The 21,578-nt window shown below is 39.2% G+C and overlaps 1 protein-coding gene across 2 annotated transcripts in view; it reads right to left on the bottom strand.

Annotated features, from left to right (window-relative positions):
- Nucleotides 1-241: 241 nt before the first annotated feature.
- babam2 (BRISC and BRCA1 A complex member 2) overlaps nucleotides 242-21,578 on the bottom strand; it is a 68,089-nt gene continuing 46,752 nt past the window's right edge. For both annotated transcript variants that reach the window (XM_026308441.2, XM_026308367.1), the window contains exons 7-12: nucleotides 21,401-21,510; nucleotides 9,140-9,239; nucleotides 2,833-2,903; nucleotides 2,588-2,670; nucleotides 2,292-2,445; nucleotides 242-1,189 (exon numbers count right to left, since the gene is read on the bottom strand). In XM_026308441.2, the coding sequence (XP_026164226.1) occupies nucleotides 1,126-1,189; nucleotides 2,292-2,445; nucleotides 2,588-2,670; nucleotides 2,833-2,903; nucleotides 9,140-9,239; nucleotides 21,401-21,510 (582 nt within the window). In that variant the 3' untranslated portion in view covers nucleotides 242-1,125. The remainder of the gene's footprint in view (nucleotides 1,190-2,291; nucleotides 2,446-2,587; nucleotides 2,671-2,832; nucleotides 2,904-9,139; nucleotides 9,240-21,400; nucleotides 21,511-21,578) is intronic.

Genomic DNA, 21,578 nt, shown 5'->3' with positions numbered 1-21,578 from the left:
CTCTACTGGACTTTGTGCTGGTGTCTAGTAGTTGGCATACAGTAACATGGTACTGTGCTAAATTAAGTTGGAGATCAAGGTAACTGTGGCAACTAAAGACTAGATGTTGTCCTTGTGAGCATGTACTTACGCTGATGGTAGCTAGTAGCTTGAAGCCTAAGTAACTTTCACTGAGCTGCATTAGCAGGCTGTAAACTGTCTTGTTTTTAGTTTGATGACTTTTAAATTCAATCACACACTGTGAGAGTAAACGGTTCTTTATTGAATAAAAATTTTGACAAAACATATTCATTTACAGTACTGTTAACACATCAGTAAAGGACTTTGAAGGAAGAATTTGAAGGAAAGTTGGAGAGCAGTTAAACATCGACAGTGGAGCCAAACTTGACAGTCATGTCAGTGACAAAGACGAACACTAAACAAAGATGTTTTTCACCCTCCCTATACTCCGTGATTTCATATCGTTTCCATATTAAAGTTTACATATCAACAAATATCTGTTCACGGCACAGCAGCTCTGGATGGAGTGTTGTGAGCCAAACCTTGGTGGTTTGACAGCTTAAAGCCGGGTGTCGTTGGCACACTACAGTAAGAAAACACTATTTACTGGTAGTTCGAACAGACTGCACAGGTTGTCACTTCAAGTTTGTGTCCGTTTGGAGTTGCTTTTCAAATAAGGCCCTTTACTGCGAGAGCAATAATGACAATCAGCTATCCTAACAGCAAATTTTTGGCTGTAGCATGTTGCAGTGCCTCGATAACTAAACTTCTACAGCAAAGAGGCTTCTTTCTACAACTATAGTAAAAAGTGAAGGGAGCTAAATAAAAGGAAACCATTTCAACATCAGACTATGTGCAAAAGTCATTCTCACTGTACTGTTAGAGTACAGTAGATTTCACAAATGTAAGTCTGTGCATATTCGTATACATGTAGACAATGACACGCACGCATGCACACACACACACGCGCGCGCGCACACACACACACACACACACACACACACACACACACACACACACACACACACACACACACACACACACACACACACACACACACACACACACACACACACACACACTCCCATAGGCAACAATCCAAGCATGTCATTAAGCCAGAGAGTACTAGAGTTTCCCGTTGGCAAAGGCTCCCTCTTGGAACTGAGGGATGAAACTCTTGAAGTATGCCCTGAGTGAGGGAGAGACAGACAGCAAATTAACTATCAAAATGTGACAATAGTTGTGTTTGAACAGTTTAAAGCATCTAAGAAGTTTACTGGGTCAGCCTCAGCCCCAGCATGCAAAGTAAGGTACCACTGTATATAATACTCATGGTCTCTTTGTTAGCAATCGTGGGGGAAAAACACAAAGACAACTCAAATATTGAAAAATTAAATGGGAGGTGAAAAAAAATTAAAGCGAGTAAGAAAAAAAAAAACACCAATCCACAAGATGTGTTGGGTTAGACTGAGGGCAAACAGTTCTGATAAACACACTTATCGGTTTTCTTATTAGAAAGGAAGGTCGAGACTATTCTCATATCCACGGGTGAATTTGGCCAATCATACAAATCATAAAGTTTAAATATATAATCAATAAGTACAGCACCACACAGGTACAAAAATAAGTGTTCACAATCAGAGGCAAGCGTTCCAAATTCCAATTAACCCAAAACATTTGTAAAATTCAGGATTCAACAAGATAAAACAAGAAAACAAGACTGAGCAGATAAATAAAGAAAGATCACAATTGCATTATCCATGAGTGACACTATTTATCGCCTTCTACAGTCCCTCAAATCTTTCAAATATTTACCGTAAGCATTAACCTTCACCATGCAAAGAACAAGCACTGTTCAAACCAGAGAAGACGCCTATAGATTTACTCTGGGGTCACTGCTGTTTATGTATACCGAGGGTGGAATGAAGTCTGTGAATATCAACAAATGACTGAAGCCTAGCACATTCGATACAATAAGGTCCTACTCCGTCCTACTACATTTAATGCATATCATACATCATATTCATTCTGATAAATAACTTGGCATGGTTTTATCAAAGCTTATCAGTCTTGGGAGCATAGTCCTTATATGCACTTGACTTTGTGGAGAACAGTGTTTCATGCCCTTCAAAACATTCTGTTACTTTTACTTTTGAGACAAAAAGGTGCATTACATTCTGACCTTCTGTTTAAAAATGTTTTAAACAGCTATTAAGGTTTCAGAATCTATACAGATTAATTAGTATGAGTTACAAAATACATGCAGTTTTCCGCAGCAGGTTCATACTTACTTTGCTCTCTTGGCCATTTCGTTTCCGTCCCAGCGTGGGCTGTAGGGATATGACTTCTGCACCTGAGAATAGAGCTGGCCACTATTGGTGAAGTGATACACAGACTGGAAAGTGAGGGTGGGCTGGTCCCTGGGGAAGTACAGAGGGAGATCCACTATAAAGAAAGGAGACAGAGAGAAATATATAAGAGGAGAAAGGGAAAAAGGGGATCATGAAATCATGAGATGCGATCAGATGTGATCTATGCAAACCAGAAACACACCCAAGAGTGAATGTGTGTTTAATGACTTTCCTACCGTGCACTAGGAAGCAAAAGTCTTTCCACATGAGTAGAAGGCTGAGTTTTGTGAAGCCCTCAGCATCATACTCCACCACCCCCCTGCAATACACACACAAACATTTCTACAAGATCTCACATGGTCTTGTTTTACATTATCCTAGTTTCTAGCAAAAAGACAAAGACAGTAACAAAAGAATAGTCACTGAACATGTGTTGATGAAATCTTCAGTGTCGGATGTGATCTAGCATTGGCTAACTCACGTTCCAAAGTGGCTGAGGAAGGCAGCAATATACTCTCTCCTCTTGTGATAGCCTTGGATGACATACTGCACCTAGAGAAAACAATGTGGAGGAGTCAGTACACACAACAGAATGGGATTAAAGCCAGGGAGAAAACTAAACTGCATTTGCACATCACATAGTGACATACAGTAGGAGATGTTGTTTAAGGTTGTGATATAAAAACAGGTTGCACTGGTGATGCCCAACCCAAAAACAAATAGAAAGACTACAAGCCAGTCAAAATCATGTGATATTGACAGCGACTGTGATATTCTACAGATAGCATTTTTCTATCAGGTTAATTCAAACAAAACCTGTGGAAAGCCAAAACATATGAACAGGTTGGACTGTAAATACCCAAGGAAAAGGTGTGACATGTGGCCACAAACAGTTTACAACAAGCTGTGATTGGATCATTCACTATAAATCCAGTTTTCTGTAATAAAGTAGTGACAGAGTGGCCAATGATGAATAATCAGACTGGCTACAAATAAGCTGCATACCACTTCAGTATTATGAAAAAAAAAACTATGACGTGTCAGCATCTGGTAGCTCTTTTTTGCAAACAGCCATCACAGCATGCAAATTAAGATTTTAAACCATCCTATCATAATTTGATAAATGAAAGGAGGAAGTGACAGAATACGGTATGACGGAGGGGAAGATGTTGTGAACTGAGGTCGTCATGATAGTTCTGGTCATCCAGTCTGGAAAAATACCCTTGGAGCCACAGCCTGTCCTGTCCCATATGGACAGGACGTGCTTTTGGTTTTTCATTTTTACCCTGAATCAGGCCTCAGAGGCAGAGCTTACCCCCAATCTGTGTAGCCTGAGTAGAAGTGCTGGCAGTACTGTGGCCTACTGTAAAAACAAAGAGACTTCTTGAGAGAAACCTACCCAGACTGAAAACCATGTCATGGCTGGGGGAGAGATTAGGAGACATGACCTTTTAATGGTTGCATTTACTTTAAAACCAGATGGCTCCGAGTATAAAAGTAGTATTACATGCTATCTTTGTACAGGCACATTTAAATGTCACACAAGTACAAAGTCTTTAGCTTACCACTTGACAGCCAAATAAGCTGGTGTTAAAAGCTCCACTACAGTGTCTGTCAATGTAACGAAAAAGACTGTGTTCATTTTAATACAATTTCCACATTTCTTATAATGTCTTTACCTTTTCAGTTTTTCATTCATCTCATCTCAACTACATGTCTAACACAATCTATCCCCCCACTTGAATCTTCCAGCACAGGTGGAGCGCCTTGTGAGTGCCAGGGTTGCTTTAACATGTCAAAAGTTGAACAGTTATCTTTATCTTGTTTGAGTGTTGAGCATCCTGGCAGGTGAGAAGACATGCAGCCAGTCAGCCAGTCTGCTGACCAGCCATGAAGGTGACTGACTCCGTCCACCTAGCCAGACTGATCCTTAGCTGATGTATAATCGCACTGCAGCTATGTTAGCAAAGCTCCAGAGAGCACAGAAAAAATTGCTTGAATCTTAACATTACACATCCAGAGCATATAATCAAATAATTACAACAGCGAAATACCTTTTGAGCCTTTACAAGCATAGAAAATTACAGCGTAGAGCTCAATTAGACATACTCAATGGCAATGTGAGTGAACCAACAGGTCAGTTGGTCATGGCCATGTTCTACCTGACCCTCCCTATCAAAAAAAAAAAAAAAATACTAACTAGCACTAAAGAGGGTATGTAAACTGGAAGTGCTTTCCACCTTGTACAGACAGTTTTTAAAGGTTTCCCTGTAACAGATGGCAAAACAATAATCTAGTCTATCTGGGTCTAAATAGGAGAAAACATACATAAACTTTCTAAATAGAGTCAAACAGCCATAACTTGAACTTGAAGTGAAATTTTGGAAAGCACAGCTAGGGTCTGCAAGAAATAAACTGTCCCTCTGCTCTAGAAGCACAAGAGTAATGTAATAATGGTAAGTTATATTGGGACTGGTGTATCTGTAATGCATAACAAAAGGCTCGACTGCAATATATTGCTGGTATTGATTATTAGTCCCAACTCTAAGCAGTCTAAAAAAATCTAATCAAACTAGTTCATTCGAGGACAGCATATATGATGAATAAAGCTATAAAGCTAGAGACAGTGCTGCCTTCTCCACTGCAACTGGTTGTGATTAGTCATCAACCATGTATGAATGACGGCATTTTGTGAAAAGGGAAAGTAGTAATCTCTGATACATGCAGTTGTGTGTATGTTTGTGTGAGACGGATCTCATCTCTGCAAGAGCTCTTAAACACAGACACACATTGTGACTCAGCCTCCTGTTCAATTATGTTTACATGGGACAGTGGAGGCGGCAATTTTGCTTTCTCAAAAGCTACAAGGCCACATACTCAATAAGCTGTTTATTTAGTTAAACTGCCTGTGTATGTCTGCTTCAAGGGAACTGTGGATCACTGAACTTTCACACCCATACTGGGAAAGGCTTTCCCACCCCCACTGTCACTGTGACCTTCTATTGGCTGCCTGCAGGTTGGAGTGATGCAACATAGGTGATCTTGCTCTGCAGGTATTTAAACCTGTCTGCACCCATGACTCCCACATCAGCACATCCATTTTTTGTGTTTGTACATGTATCTGCATGGACTATGATGCAATAATACCAGAAGTGCTTCCTGCTGTGTGATTAAGAAATCTCTTCTCTCTTTGTCATATATGCATTCACACCAGCCGGACTTGATAATACAAAGAGTGACTGGTCTGATATCCTAGTGCAAATTCTTTTTAAAAATCAATGCCTTGTGAATACCTAATCTACAGGAAGGTTTAACAAAAAAAAAACAAAAAACAAAACAAAACAAAAATTATCTACAGAAAGGAAGTGTCAAATGAAATGAAAATTAATACTGAAAGTACAATCACTAGGATATAATCACTTCAGAGTATGTGGAACATACATCACAGCTCAGTATTTGATGTTTATAAATAATTAAAACACAGTTTTCACTATAATGTTACTACATGTCAATGACAGGAATCAAGCTAAACGGTAATAGTAACTGACCTCAGTCACAGCGGAAATGTCACACCAATTGCAGTTTGTGCAGCATCCTCATAGAAAGTATGACCCAGAAGTAAGAAATATTATGACTCATTCTTACATTTGCTGTTTTGTCAGCTTCGTGGAAATGCATTTGCACAACTCATTGCTCTTTACTTTATGTACGGTGAAGAAGTCTTTATGGAGTTTAATCTGTCTGGTTATTCATGACTCTTCGGTGGCAGAGCAGAACGTAAGTGAGAGTGAAAGCTGTGAAAGGGATGCTTGTTTTAATAAGGTGAAAATACACACAATCTCAAATAACTAGAGTAAAATTGGCCATAACACAGTCTAAAAGCAAAATTCATCTATTGTGCACTGCAACCAGTTGAAATACATCCTTTAGAGGCTATTCATTCAGGAAAACACACAAAAACCCAGAGAGTGGTTCTTAACAGTACATGGTGGGTCCACTGCTGGGTCAGGAGACTGCTCTAAATGGAAACATGGTGATGAACTCAAGTCAAACATCAAATTTTATGAAGCAGAGACTTGTGGATTGTTTTTTTGTGAATCGCAGGTCAGTGTTTATGTCTATTCAAAATGGACTAAAATGAAGATGCTTTATTGTCTCTTTATGGAAATTTGTCTTGGGTTCAGCATCACTGAATCCCAAATGACCAACCATACCTAATGCATCACATCAACAAGATCTCATTGATTGATTTCTTGGAAATTATCAGTTACAAATCAAAATCCATTACATACATTATTACAGGATTATACCAAAATAATAGAGAGCTGTTTAAACAGCAGACAGGGGCAGAAACATTTTGTTTATGTTATATTGTTTAAATTTTGTTCACTTTGTTGCATTTGAAAGACATTCATTTCCCCACTGAGAACAAACCAGGCTGTTGCTGCAACCAATAACCAGCCAATGGCTACAACTGTTGTTGACAGTGCCTCTCCTGCTACTGTATAGTATGTGTGAAAACGCACTGTGAATGGCAACAATGAAAACATACTGTACACACCAGCTGTAAATTTAAATGTTGTAACTGTTTGGTTGTTATCTCTGGATGCGGACTGTTGTTTTAACACAAGGTACGCTGACTAGTGCTCTCATAATCGAATAGCAGTGACCTAGAACTCACTCAAAAAGACAAACCTACAAAATTGTAAAAGCCGCTGAAGCAGACACTTGACACATTTAATTACCCTCCTTTCATTATCAATTACACTCCCCTTCTCTCATAAAGGCCATGTTCTACCTGACCATCCCTGTAAAAAAAAAAAAAAAAAAACTAACTAGCACTAAAGATATTTTATTGAAATGAATTGAAAGCAGCTAGATGTTTTCATTAGCCGCCATCTCCAAGCACAATCATAGTCACAGTCACAGCTGAGGTATGTGGCAGTATATTTGTGTCAGTACAATCAGCATCTGGAATAAGTGGGAGGAAATAATTCATTATTGATGGTGTTAAAAGAACAACATGATTCCACAGCCTGTCCTTTCAAAGACTGCAAGAGCCTACATCTGGGTTGATAGAATCATTTTTTTCTTTACCATTTACCGACATCACTTGAAAAATAAAACAATATCTGATATACAGAAGGCGAACATTACTCTTTTATCTTTCAGCTTTGGCCTTCCTGCTCTTCTCAAAGTAGAGAATGTCCCAGGGTTACTTCTGCTGCTCAATAACTCCAAAAGACATTGCTAATTGCTATTTCATGCTGTCCAAGTGTCAGTTTTATTTTAGTCCATTTATGCCTGACAATCAGCCACAGCAAATGACAAGTCGCATATTGACTCCTGAGACAAAAATACTAAATTGAATGTTTAATAATTACATTTAGTAAGTATATAGAGACCAAAAGGACTGCTACAGTTTCAAATAGGGTATTTATAAATATGACAGTAGTCTTCATTGGGCTTTTTCCTATATCACAGAATCAAAGTTACGTACTGTGGCCTGTTGCAGCCCAATCAGAACTGATTAAGCTGATTACAAACCGAGGCGTCAGAACATGGTTCCACATGTTGCTTCTCACTTACAGATGATTTGGTGTCATGATAATCTATTCACAGATGCATTTCACTTACACAGTGCACATTTTGAACTCAAAAAGATCTCAGAGATGGAATATTTCACTTATTTTCCCTGTCGAAATGGTATTTTAAATTACTATAAGAGTGTGACAGCTGCAGCTGACAAATGGCTAACAAACAGGTGCTGTTTTTGTGTTGGCTGTGGTCTTCCATACATTGCTATGAGAGCGGCAAGATGTTTGTTGTATGATTACTAACTCATTAATGCAGAATAATTGCTCAAGCAACATTTTTATGTCATTTATATTACAATTTAAAATACTGAACAACAGCATGCAGTGTTTATTGTGGTTTAAACTCTGCATGATGAAAGGAACCAGCAGACCTGCTTGAAATCAATGTGGTGGTGAGGAGTGATGTGGGTAAGAAGTAGTAAAATGTCAGTATATTTGTACTTGCTCCCTAAAGGCAGTGATTGTGATATTATGAGCAAAACTCCCCTTTCTCTCTGTCACGGTGTCCTTTATCTGCTATTGACTGCTTTTCAACGTCTTTCCAGACATAGACTATAGCATCCGTGACTGGAGGGAGCAGCTTCTGACACTGCTGCTTAAAGAACCACTGACATTTTGGCCAGTCAGGGACACACGTCTTCCAGACACCGTGAGTGTGTTGGTCAGAGTCCAGGTGAACAGGTGGAGATGGATGTGCATTATGTGTATGTCTACATGTGTTTGTGGGTGTGGGGTTGGAGGGATTGTGGGAATGGGCATTTCCCCAGAGGCAAATTGCATTACATTGGACCTACACTGCATAGCTACCTGTCAACCTGCAGAAGCCAGCAAGCACTCAGACAGGCTATGGAGTATGGCCAGTACGCCCACGACAGCAGATGCCAGACACACGTGCATGAGTGCACATACACACATTAACACACACACAGCTGAAAAGAAATCTCTAAGGTGGAGCCAATGCTTTGCTGCACCATGGGGACAAATACACAATACAGGATGGACATACATACAGTACCTACTATAAGTAGATAGTAGGATTTTTGCTTTTAACCGAAATACCAAAATGATTGCAAATAATGTTAGGCAATCCAGAGCCCAACACTAATGGGAACATGTTTCTAACACAAAGAACACTAACACAAAGAACCCTTACCCTCCAAAAGTAAAATACGTTATAGCTAACACTTTTACCTTGTTGGTGAGTAACTGGCACACTTGAGGGACATAGTCAATTAGGCATCCTCCACTGGGGAATGCTGGGATGTGAAGTGCAGAGGAGCCTCCAAGAGCACTGAATAGATAAAAAAAAAAAAAAAAAAAAAAAGAGTTGAACAACATACTGTTATTTCCTAATGTCATATATTATATGTATTCATGCCTATTAGGCCTTTAAATTTTCCTTCAAATACTGTTCTGCTTTCTAGTTTGTAGCCTAAACTTGCCCATGGTTCTGGGACAAACTCAGGACTTTACATGACCTTATGGAAATAAAGATTAAGTTTTTAGCAGACGCAAAACCAACATGAAGCACATTCATTTGTTGCCATGTTCTGAGGTTGTTGAATTTAAAAAAGGAGTGAGTCATGCCTGGGGCATCCTCTTCAATCTCCTTCACTTATTTATTCTTTTGACATCCTTCAATCCTGCAGCACAGCTCCAGTAATGATTTGTACATACTTTCTTAATCAGGAAATCTGCTGCAGCAGCTCCCCAATGACTAACCAACCAAAGTAGTCACTACCTCATTTTTTTCTGATCTTGGACAAAAAGAAAGGGAATACCCCGGGGACAGGTTGAGGGTCTAAAGCAAGGTCAGCTTTTAATTCACGTTTTATACATACATAGAAGAGGACTTCTTCCACTAATACTTTATGTTTTCTTCACTAGAGCCGGACAGTGGATAATTGCAACATTATGTCCAAAGTGAAAGATTTTAAGATGCAACCCCTGGGCCATTATTTTTTCTTTATCAGAAAGTCTGATTACTAGAGTGAAAGTGAGTGAGTACAGACCACAGTCATTATCCCAAAAATTCATCATATTATCCATCCACAGCCACAGAAAAAAATATACTTCTTCCCAGGGTTTAAGAAAATATTTTTCACATTCAGTCACTGTTTGAAGCATTGAGGCAGCAGATGAAGATTGCACAATGTTGTAAATTCTACAGAAAGGTGGTGGGAGTAGTGAGGAGGAAGGTGGAATGCCGGACAACCTGCTCCACCTTAGGGTCATGACCAAAAGCCACAAATGCTTATGGGAAGCATGATGTCCTAACAGGGGCCAAGAAAAGTCCAACAGTGACTGGACTCATACTTTTCACTGCACATGCACATTTGGCCCAAGAGACTTTGTATAGAAATCAACTGGTTTGTCATCAACTGCTCAAATGTGCACATACAGGAGTTTCTATTGAAAATTAGCTAAAGATAAAAAAAAATCATCCACTAATTCAAATCCGTTATCAGTGTTTAGTTCCAATCACTACTCGAGTTTTTATGGAACTGATGCTCAAAACTGAATATTAATAATGTTGTATTCAGAAAGGAGCAATGCAAACTGTCATGGAGCCATTTTATTGTCAAAATCCTTTTCTCTGAATCTCCAAAGTAACCATTTACAGTAGGCTTTGTGCACATAATTAGCATTTGCCTGTGCATTTTGCTATACACCAACAAATGGTCGATTGAAAATGGCTTACAGCAACGAGGAGAGAAGCCTTTGAAAATGAAAATCTAAATGATGCCCATCTATCCTCCCACAGATCTAAGAATAGCTCCATATCATTCAGATGGAAATGCGGACAAAGGCACAAACTAGATGGTGATGTGTTCGTCATTTATTTGTGTCATTGGCAGGCGTGTGAACAAATGTGATGCATTTTGTGTTTCAGTGGCTTTGCCTCTTAAGCACTTATTTGAATGGAAACTGATCAGACATTGGCCTCTTATGGTAGTAGGCGTCCAATGGTCCCAGTTGATCCGTGCGGATAATGACCCACGGTTTGGCACGCATGTGACCCGCGGATTAATAACTCATTTTTTAGACTTTAACGATCGTGATTTTTAACGAGAAAATTTCTGCCGAAATTGCTTTTTAAGTAGGCTAATTAATTACACAAAAAAAAATTGCCATCATTATAAGGTTCTCTCTGTTTTCAGGTCTTAAGTTGTTTTTCACATGTTGCTTTTTAACAACAGTATTGAATATTTTATTTTAAAATTGTATTTATTCACCTGGTTATTTTCTTGATTTTATTTTTGTTAAAATCATAATTTCTATAGCCTTTTTTTTGTTAAAACTAGGGCTGCAGCTGTCGATCATTTTTGGAGTCGAGTATTCTACCGAATATTTCAGCGATTACTTGAGAATTTGGATAAAATCAACTTTTGCATTTTGAAACAATAATATTATTGTGTAAACGTCATGTTACCTTAAAATGATGTTATGATTGATATGATTGTGATCCGACCCGTGAGTTTTGTGATCGATTGCACCACTATATGCTAGTCTTTTAGAAGTTCAGAAACAGATATTACCAACTGGTCTAACTGCAGGGTTCACGTTTCACCTTAAACATCAGCTCACAAAGCGCACAAGACAAACTTGGCTGAAAATAAAGTATTCTTCCTCCACTTGAAACACACCTAACAACCTCCATTAAACTCATCCTTAGTGGAGAGTGTCTTTCTGAACATGAACCAAGCTTCAGTACAGCAGGTTGTATAAATTACACTTTCTTCTTCTTTTCCTGTTGGCTGCTCAAGCCAAGCCGAGGGGGAGAATAAGATGAGGCAGCTAAACAACTGACAACCAATGCACATTTATGTGTGAAATAATTAAAGAGGTATTACAGTGATTTAGTGTGGCACTTTCATAAAAATGGGAAATTCACATTATGCAGATTAAAATAAAAAAAAGACAAAACTCACAGCATTAGAGACTTGTACATCCTAATATTTTTTTTCCTTATGTGGGTAATTCTCTGAAAATCCTACATTACCAACAAATCTTTTATTAGACAATCCGGCCTGGTAAGTGACCTTGTGTAAAAGCAGTGGAGTTTCCCTTTAACCAGACAGTGGGCTGAAAGAATACTTACCACAATGACATAATGTGGGTGCTTAAAAAAAAATTGAAAAACACTAACAGATGCCTGTAACATTCTATGTTACAAAATGTACAGTAAGTAAAACAATATGTTAAATGCCCCTGAACTTATATGGCATTTTTACTCATGCCCCAGTGTTAGGAGACTCAGTGTGAGGTTTAAATTTCTTTAAGTTGAGCGTCCTGTGGGTAGGCTCAGAATTTAGACAATGGTGTTTTACTTTCCAAGTGGCACCCTGAAGATTCCCCGCTTCTGTCTCTGCTGATGACACTGCTCTCAACACTACCCACACATACTGCAGTCATCATGCAGACATGCTACCTAACATAACCCCTCTGAGCAATGCAATCTACTGTATGACATCTTTACAGTAGACAGTGTGGCCTGTAAACAAACACATACACACACACACACACACACTCATGCTGTAAAGTGACAAGGCTGCCTGTGACTTCATCAACCGGAGAGATTATTCTGTGTGACTCAGGTGGATGGTGACGAAACTCAGTTTGTTTGTTTATGTGTGGTTTTGTATGAGTGTGTATGAGGGTATGAGTGCAGTGAGAGCAGATAAAGGCTCAGCTGGAAAGGGGGCAGACATGATTCATTATGAAAGTGAAAGATAAGGCCAAGAAGAACTGTTTGGAGATTCAAATGTAGTTTCAAAGCAGCAGCATTTCCATTTTGATTGCCTTCTTCATTTCCTAAAGCCTGCAGGGTCCTCAGAGGCCGACATATGACTGTTTGTTGACTGTTTTAACTAAATAATTTCCTATTCTTCCTCTGTGACTAGAAAAGGCACCCTTGGCCTATGGCAATAGGAGTCAGTAACCTTTCTGTTACTAGTGACCCTCCTAGCATGGCAGTGCTGAATTTTACTGTGATTCTCTATTCACCATCTAGTTGGATAAAACCAGATTAATCGGAGGCCCACGGCACAACTATTACATACTCTCAAGTAGGATATCATAACACTGGATAACAGAGAGACATTTTCCTATGTCACCCATTTCACCTGCAGAAGTTGAGGTATTTGGCAGTCAGCTCCACATACCTGCAGGTCAAGACCACATAGCACTGTTGTATAATACTCTATACTTATGTGGTACGTTTGAAAAGCAAGAACAGAGTGCTGCAGGTGATCTGAAAAACCGTGCCGGCCATTTGCCACTTTTACTTTTAAAAGTCAGAGTTTTCTAGGTTAATAATGTGCATCCAAGATGATGTCTTGAATGCCAATGAAACAGAAACACAAAAGGATCAAGAAAAGCTTGACAGTGTCTCAGAAGCAGTGCCTGAATTCTTCCTACACAGAAGATGAAGGGCCAAAGGTAGAACAATGAATTCTGACTAAAAATGTGTACCTCACAGGCAACGATGTCACCAAGAAATTGCATTTATGTGCAACTAATCTGCAGCAACATATACGTTTGGAACAAATTTAAGGCAGCTACAATAGCAATTTTAAGTCAATGTATTTGCTAAGTTGGAACATATCGATACTGAACTTGGCAGCAAAATAGTCATGACTGGTAATGTGTACCTTTATGTCAAAGCGCTTGATTTTGAGAAAGATCATAGTCTGTTAATATTAAAAACGTCAACAGAAAACTGAAGACCAAGGCAGAATGACTTTACTTTCTCATAATTGTTCCGAACTACAATCTTTCCCTAACTGTAAACAAAGTATTTTAGTAGCCTTGTTGACTCAGCCCACAAGACTAGCAGAACAGCAGCAGCTTCAGTCCCCCATCTGTGTGAAGTGGGGGACTGATGAAGTGGTGAATGCAAGTCAGAGCTCACAGCAGTGTAGTATCTGTAGTCATGCATGTGGAATGGCACAAAGAAAATATAGAAATACATTGTTTTGCAGTTACATGATTAAAGCATGAGACTGACACAAGTGAGCATATTCCATGCAGTTGTATTTCCTCTAAGACACCTGTGAAAACAAATTTCGAGCATAAAAACATAATTCCCAAGTTTGACCACTATAAACCACTAAATTGGCAACTTATTTGTAAATTTTCAATAATCTTTTCACATTTTGGGCTCTTTGTAACAGATTTTTTTTTGTTTGTGGGATTAAAGATGACCTAAACATTGAGAAGTGTGTGGAACCAATAACAAACGCAGCATCGTGAAATTCACTTCACACACAACTATAGAAAAAAATAATACAGAAGTGTTCAAGGTGACAAGGAGGCAGAAGAAGTGGCAGAGTGCTTCAAGCTGCTGAAAGTGAGAGAAGTGTCTGCACTGACATCTCACACTGTTGAGTGGGTTTGCCGGCTCAGTGGTGAATTTATTTTATCACACTGACAATTTCTGACTGTGACAAGATGTTCACAAAACCTTGAAAAATATCTGATCGAAATGCAAAGATTTTCAAAGGCTATAAAACACCTCTCCAGACCCTGGAGAAGGGACACACACAAACTGTACACCCACACAAGCATATATGCACACGAACACGCATACACAGGCAGGCAAGAATGCACGTACACACACACACACACACACACACACACACACACACACGCACACACACGCACACACACACACACACACACACACACACACACACGGAGGCACCTAAAGGCAAATGCAGATACACAAACATTAGTGCACTGCAGCCTAAAACTGTCTCTCTGTGTTGATTTTTCTGGGCTCCTAAATCTGGTTTGGGGGCAGAGACGGTGCCCACTCGATTCTTTTATGCAATGCAGCAGGTTTTCTGGGGGAAGGAGAGCTGTATCCAACTCATCTCATGAGCACAGAACAATCAGGTAAACGAGAAGTAAAAGTGAAAATGAAAAGAGCAACCAGTCTGGTTATAAACCAGCTCGAACAAACAAACAAACAAAAAAACAATCAGGATTATTTAGGACTACAAATCACTGCAAATTTAACAAACAGATTTACACAGATCTTTCATCACTACATGTAAGTTCTAAAGCTGCCTCGTTAATGCAGCAGGTTACCGCTTGCAGAAACATTCCTTTTGGCTAAAATATGTGCAAATTGAATTATTTATGTATTGTCATAGTTTTGGATTAATCTACATGACAATTTCATAATATGTACTTACATTAGAAGCAATACGGTATTTTGAATTAAATCTCAAAAAGCGTTTGTATTTTGAAATATTGCAGTCAATGGCGTAATGTACCAATGTGAAATTCCTGGACCCTGTTGCAGCACAGGTGGTAGTGACTCCGGTTATTAGTCGCCAGACCATTTTTTTAAATCATGTCTTTGTTTCAATATCACAGCTAGTTAAACTATTATGTTTGTATAGTCTGTAAATAATGAGTTACTCAAAATGAGGACGGTCACCTGACTGGCGCTCCTTGCTGCTGTATTAAACATTTTTACCATCCATCAGCTTGTCTAAATGCTCATTATATTATTGTTGCTGTCTGTGTGTAATTGTAATGTTCTTTTGGTGTTGACGTATTTGAGAGTTGCCACAAGAGAATTTCCAGAACAACACTAAACGGCACCCAACACCAAACAGCAGACAGACACAGTTAGCATATCCAGACAGCTCCCTGTTTTCTGTCCACCATGTCTACTTAAAGGTGATAATATATTATATAGATAATTACATGCAATAATTGTTTACAGCTGGTTTGTCAAAAAAAATTTCAAAAAAGATTTTTGGGATCGTCACCAGGTTTTTTGTTATCTGAAGAACAGAGCTGTTGACATATATCTCAGTGAAGGAATGAAAACTGAAGTAAAGCCAGTGTTGGCTAAAGCCTCAGACACATACTCTAATCTACAGTGGCTCCAAAATTAAATTAAATATTTTGAATATTTTATTGTTTTGTAGATATATTTTTTAAATGGACATAATTTTCATTTTTGCCCATCAGTTAACAATTAATAAACCCTAATGACAAGAACATATTTTTAGAAATTTTTGCAAATGTATTAAAAATCGGAAATTTTTGAGGTCAAACTCAGCAGCTCTGCATCCATCAGGTCTTTATGGAAAAATGTAAGCTGTACTTGCTGCCAAAGAGGATTCAGCAACACACTGAATGAAGGGTCTGAGCAACTTTGTAAATGAGAGACTTAAATTTTGGAGATTTAATAAATTTGCACACATTTCTAAAACATATTTTCACTTTCACAGTCATAATAAAGTGACTGTCTATATATTGGAGATAATTTTGATCTATTCAAAATGAAATCTACAAATTATTATAGTTGCTGTGTGAGACAAAAATAAAATAAAATCACAGTGATAGGCTTGATGTGCAGCACCTAAAAACCTCTGCCCAATTTGTGCACTGTCCATGTATATTTAATTGGACTGTATACAGATCCATGCCAACATGCTGCCAACTCATTCTCACTTGATCCTACTGACCCTACTCTTGCTCTTCCTTAACACTGTTCTGATGTCTACCTCTATTTACCACTTTAGATGTGTAGGGAGGGGAAATCATAGAAGCTACACAGCGTAACACCATGCCTCTCACAGTATATTTTCTTCTAGGCTGCCTGGAAAACATTATATAACAAATGAACACTGAATCTTAAGCAGGTGACTCTGTAAGCCCACAGAATAACAGTTATCAGGCTTCTCAGAAGCAATCATCAACACAAAAGGAATCAAACACAGTGGTGCAGTCCCATCAAAGACGGGAGCCGATGCAACAGTTTACGTACACTGTATGTTACTGGTAAAAATGTGGCTGTTGGGGTATTTCAACATCTTATTTTTCCTGTTCTGTAAGGCAGAAAATATTAGAATGATGGTCTGTTTGAAGACAGAATAAGAAAAAGTAACGGAGAAAGCAAGAAAGAGAGAGAGACAGGGAATAGAAATAGAGGTATAACACTGTAGCTCAGGGGGCTTATGAGTTTGCGTTCAGAGCTCTTAGATCCAAGCCCTTGCTGAAGGAGAGCGAAAGTGAGATATCAAACAACTCAGGAGTGATGGGAGAGATGAATAGAGAGGTGGAGGAAAGAGAAAAGGAAAGGGAAAAGCTTTCCACTCCCTTGTGTTGTTTGTGTTGTTTTTTTTTTTTCCTCTCTGCATTTGAGTTGAGCGAGGGACGACCTTGCTGGGTTGAGCACAGCGTTTCTCTTTCTTTTAAGTCCTACTCACTCTCTCGGTTCCCTTTGAGGATCAGCCAGAGGGATCAGCAGAGAAGAGAGAGTGATTGAAAAATGGAGAAAGAGAGAGAGAAAAAAGACAAGAAGCAGACATGAAAAACAGAAAGGAAACGGGAGCAGGGGGTTGAAAAGACAACTGAGGAGGCAAGAGTTAAAACCTGGAAAAAGTGAATTAAAAAAAATATAGGAGACCAAGACAGCAGTGATGACCAAGAGAGAAGGATGGAAGTATGGGTGACAACAGGCAATAGACAAAATGGATTGGATGATTGCTAATTGACAGAATGAGAGTTGCACAGAGATATTTTCCGCTAGATATTGTTTATATAACAGCCTGAAATCCAGTGGTGTCAAAAACAAAGCTGCGATCTTGACTGGAGTTCATCACTTTTTCATCATATACTTTATCACATCCCACTTTAATAATATTTATATCCTATATGTTTTCAGTTAATAGCCAATGTAATTACTTTAGTAAATTATCTTGGCAACTATGTAATTAGATCTCACCGCTAACTGCGCCCTACCTTTACAATGCGTCACTGTATTACCTTACTGCTAATGCAAAAACATTGCAGACAGTCAATTCTTCCCATTGAAAGTGGGAAACACTGACTTTTATTGTACAGCAGCTGTGGGAAATGCAATATGTTTGTCATCGTGGTTAGCAGACTGAGATCGTTCATCAAAAATGATCCTACAGAACCAAAAATAAAACTACAATTTTTTAATCATTTTTTTCAACGTCTATGCAAAGCTTTTTCAAAGCTTCAGTCCATTGCATTTCTACTGAGGATGTGTTCAGGCCTCACAATGAGTATAGGTCATTTGTATTTTGATAGTGCTCATAAGCCAGAGAGGTTTACGGTGCAATTTGGTGAACTGTAAATGGATATACCAGTTCAGCGTTTGAAAACAACCATGCAATGACACGACGAGGATCAGTGTTGTTATTCTTGTATGTATGTATGTATGTGGCTCACATTTAGTTAAATCTGTGCATGCATGAGAGTTTAGAAGCTGTGTACGCTGGAGCTGAATGCATGTCACTCACAAACATGAATATGAATCATCCACACAAAAAGATCGGCTCTGACTAAAAGCATTGGAACTCAGCATCAAGGCCTGTAATGTGAACATAGGCTTAAAGATTACAATTTTAAGGAGGGAAGAGATTGGTGATGGTTAGAAACCGGCAAAGGGGAATTTCAAGACTGTAGGACAAGACAGCAGTATTGGGAGTGAAGTAGGGAAGGATGAGTATGTTGACAGTTGGAGAATGTTTGCTCAGACAACAGAAATGAATGAATGATTAAAAGATAAAATGATAGAAAGACTGCAGACATAAGGACACCCAGAACATTTTGACACTGAATAGATGTAGTTGATATGACAGCCTGCTCCAACACTAAAATCCAGTGGAGCCAAAACCAAAGCTGAGCCAATTTCTGCAGTTGTCCACAGCTGCTACATTCACTGTTTCACAAAAGGATAACTGATTTATACAATTTCCAAAGCTGTTTTGATGTGAATTTCATGTTGGCATTATATCATACTGTGAACATTTGTGGTAGCTCGGGTTAATGCAGAACCTCCTGAATGCTGCTGTCTATCAAACGCTTGCTAGAGAAAACAAAGAAATGTGAGGGGACAGTGCAACAAATGAGGTTTCCTTTTCACTGGAGCCAATGCAGAGTTAATGGGCAGCTACACAAGACCAAAGACTAACAAGGGTCAGTAAGGACACTGAGGAAAACTAACAGGGTAACAGATCTGCATAAACACACACATACAGAAAAGACTGGCTTACACACATTTGCATGCTAAATTAAGTAGCGTCCACAATGAATACAACACAAATGCATTCATGTACAAACTCAAACACACATACAATCATTTGTCTTCAAACAACGGTGAAGAAGACATACATTCTCGCCCTGGGTCATGAATTAACACACTCCCACACAGCTGACAAAAAGGTGCACAAAGCCATGTAGCAGAGCACATTCACACACAGCCTTGATATGCATATGTGCAGATATCTCAAGACAAAGAGGCAACATTAAGAAAGAGAAAGAGGGTGGTAAATGAGAGCTTGGCTCAATGCAGCAATGTTAAGCCTCTGCATTTTGAGATGTTTCTTAGTGGATTTATATGAGGAGGGTTTGTTTTATAGCCTCTCCTCCTTTATCTAACCCCCCACTCCTCTGCCGGCAACCACCCCTCTCCATCCTCTGTGCCGTGGCTTCACCACGTCCTGTTCTCCATTCTACTGCCTTTAACCTCCTTCTGTCTGTTCTCCTCACGCAACTGGCAGAGGAGCATCGCCTCTAACACCACTGCAACAGCTTCAGCCTGGTCTGGAGTGTCAGCAAGCTCTGTCTTTCTTACATGCACATAGCATCATCATAAAGCAGGCAGACATATGCAATAAAAATCTACACCCTAAAGTACTCTGCAATTTCAACACTGTAACAACACTTCTGATTAAAGCTTCTTCAACCAAGGGGATTTTTCTGTTAAAAACAGGGACAATTAACAGGAACAAGAATGAACTGGACATGTAGCCACACAGAGCACCAATATGAATATTAAACTAAAACCTCAGGTTTGTACAGTAACCTCATAAATGAAACCTGGAGGTGTGTGCTAAATTAAGGTTAGCAGAGTCGTGTCTTGCAAAAAAGATAATGCACTCTCTTGCTTTGATGAACTCTTACACAATCAAACCGTGGACAAAATGAGGATTATGTAGGACAACAGTGGGTAGATGACCTTTGTTTTGTGTGGTGTAATTGCATTTTGTTGCAGTCACTGCATGAGGATAAGGTTGTATCATAGTTCATTTCACCATATTGGAGAGGAAGAGCACGTTTGTGTGTGTGTGTGTGTGTACGCATGCATCTACTTTAGCAATGGAGTTGTTGAGTGACAGATGAGAAATTGATAACTGCAAAGGAAAGGAGATAAATTGTGTGCAAAAGTTGGATGAAAATGACAGGAGACAGAAGAGAGGAAGAAAGATTTGGTTATTGTAAAAATAAACCAAAGGGATCAAAGACAGGAGTCACAGAGAAGCATGGAAAAAAAATGAACATGGTGAGACAGAAGGATGAGGGAAAGACAAAGAAAGAGAGAGCAAGAAAGAGTGGTGGTGGTGAGGAGGAGCAGAGGTCTCCTAACCTGGTGCGACGGGGCGTGTGCTTGTAAATAAACATCAGCCCAAGATTATTCCAAGCACGAAAGCCCAGACCACAGAGCCCTGAGGTCAGAGTAGACCCATACCTGGTGCTCTCTCTCTCTCTCGCTCTCTCATACACATACTCACGCACGCACGCAATTATCTACATACAGTACACACCTACAAAGACTTTGTCTTGCTGTTCAAATACTGGTGTATGCGCACAAACCTATAATAACAGACACATATATTTGGAATATAAAAACCTACATGAACGCATGTATCCAAACATACACCTATTTGCACAAAGACACACGCAGACACACAAATGTGAACTGACAATTGCACACACACATACACACACAGTAAACCTACTTTAGGAAGACAACAAAAATTGATTTGAACAAAGAGAATATGCACACCGCTGTACCCACATACAGAGGACATCCTCACAAGGCTGCCTGCACCACGCACACATGCACACATTGAGTTCTGTATAGTTAACACCCCAGATGTCTGCAGACATCCAGTCATCCATAGCTCATAGCTGTGTGTCATCCATCTAATTTTTTTGTGCTTCCCCTATTGTTTTTGAGGAACTGACAGATAAGTCCAGACACTGGGATGTGGGATTATTCACAATGTATGCCGCTGGATCAGCAGTACACTCCTGCTAATCCGTTGACTACATCTTGCATCCTCAAAATCAAAAGGAGTAAGGCCAGGCTCATATCACCTCAAGCTGACCTTCGACTGCCTGTCCCTGTGATTCTCAAGGTGTCTCATTTATATAAGCTAGCTACTACAACAAGCTTTTTCCTATCTGTAAATAACACTCATTTTTATAGAGAACTTGCATGTATATAATCCTGGAGGATGAATGCAATGATTGTACTACTTAACTATTTAATCTGACTAGTTCTCTATTGACGCCAACTTGCCGGCGACTCTGCAGTGATCATTAAGTAACTGCGTTTTTGTAGCACCACTGCGACACCACTAACAGACTGACTAATGGTGTACTTACTGTTCAATGCTGGGGGAAAGGTAAAGTTTAGGGAAAACTTGGGTGGCCTCAGCATCCTCAAAGCTCACTGAAAGGAGGGCCACATCCTCTCCAGGGTCTAGTGCCGTGTCCTGTGAAAGACAATCACAACTTGTAAATATTATTTAATAAAAATACAATACATAAGCAGAACACTAGT

The sequence above is a fragment of the Mastacembelus armatus genome, chromosome 22 (assembly GCF_900324485.2).
Source record: "Mastacembelus armatus chromosome 22, fMasArm1.2, whole genome shotgun sequence".
Lineage (NCBI taxonomy): Eukaryota > Metazoa > Chordata > Actinopteri > Synbranchiformes > Mastacembelidae > Mastacembelus > Mastacembelus armatus.
The sequence above is the reverse complement of the archived record's forward strand: the minus strand, read 5'-3'. Positions and strand labels throughout refer to the sequence as shown.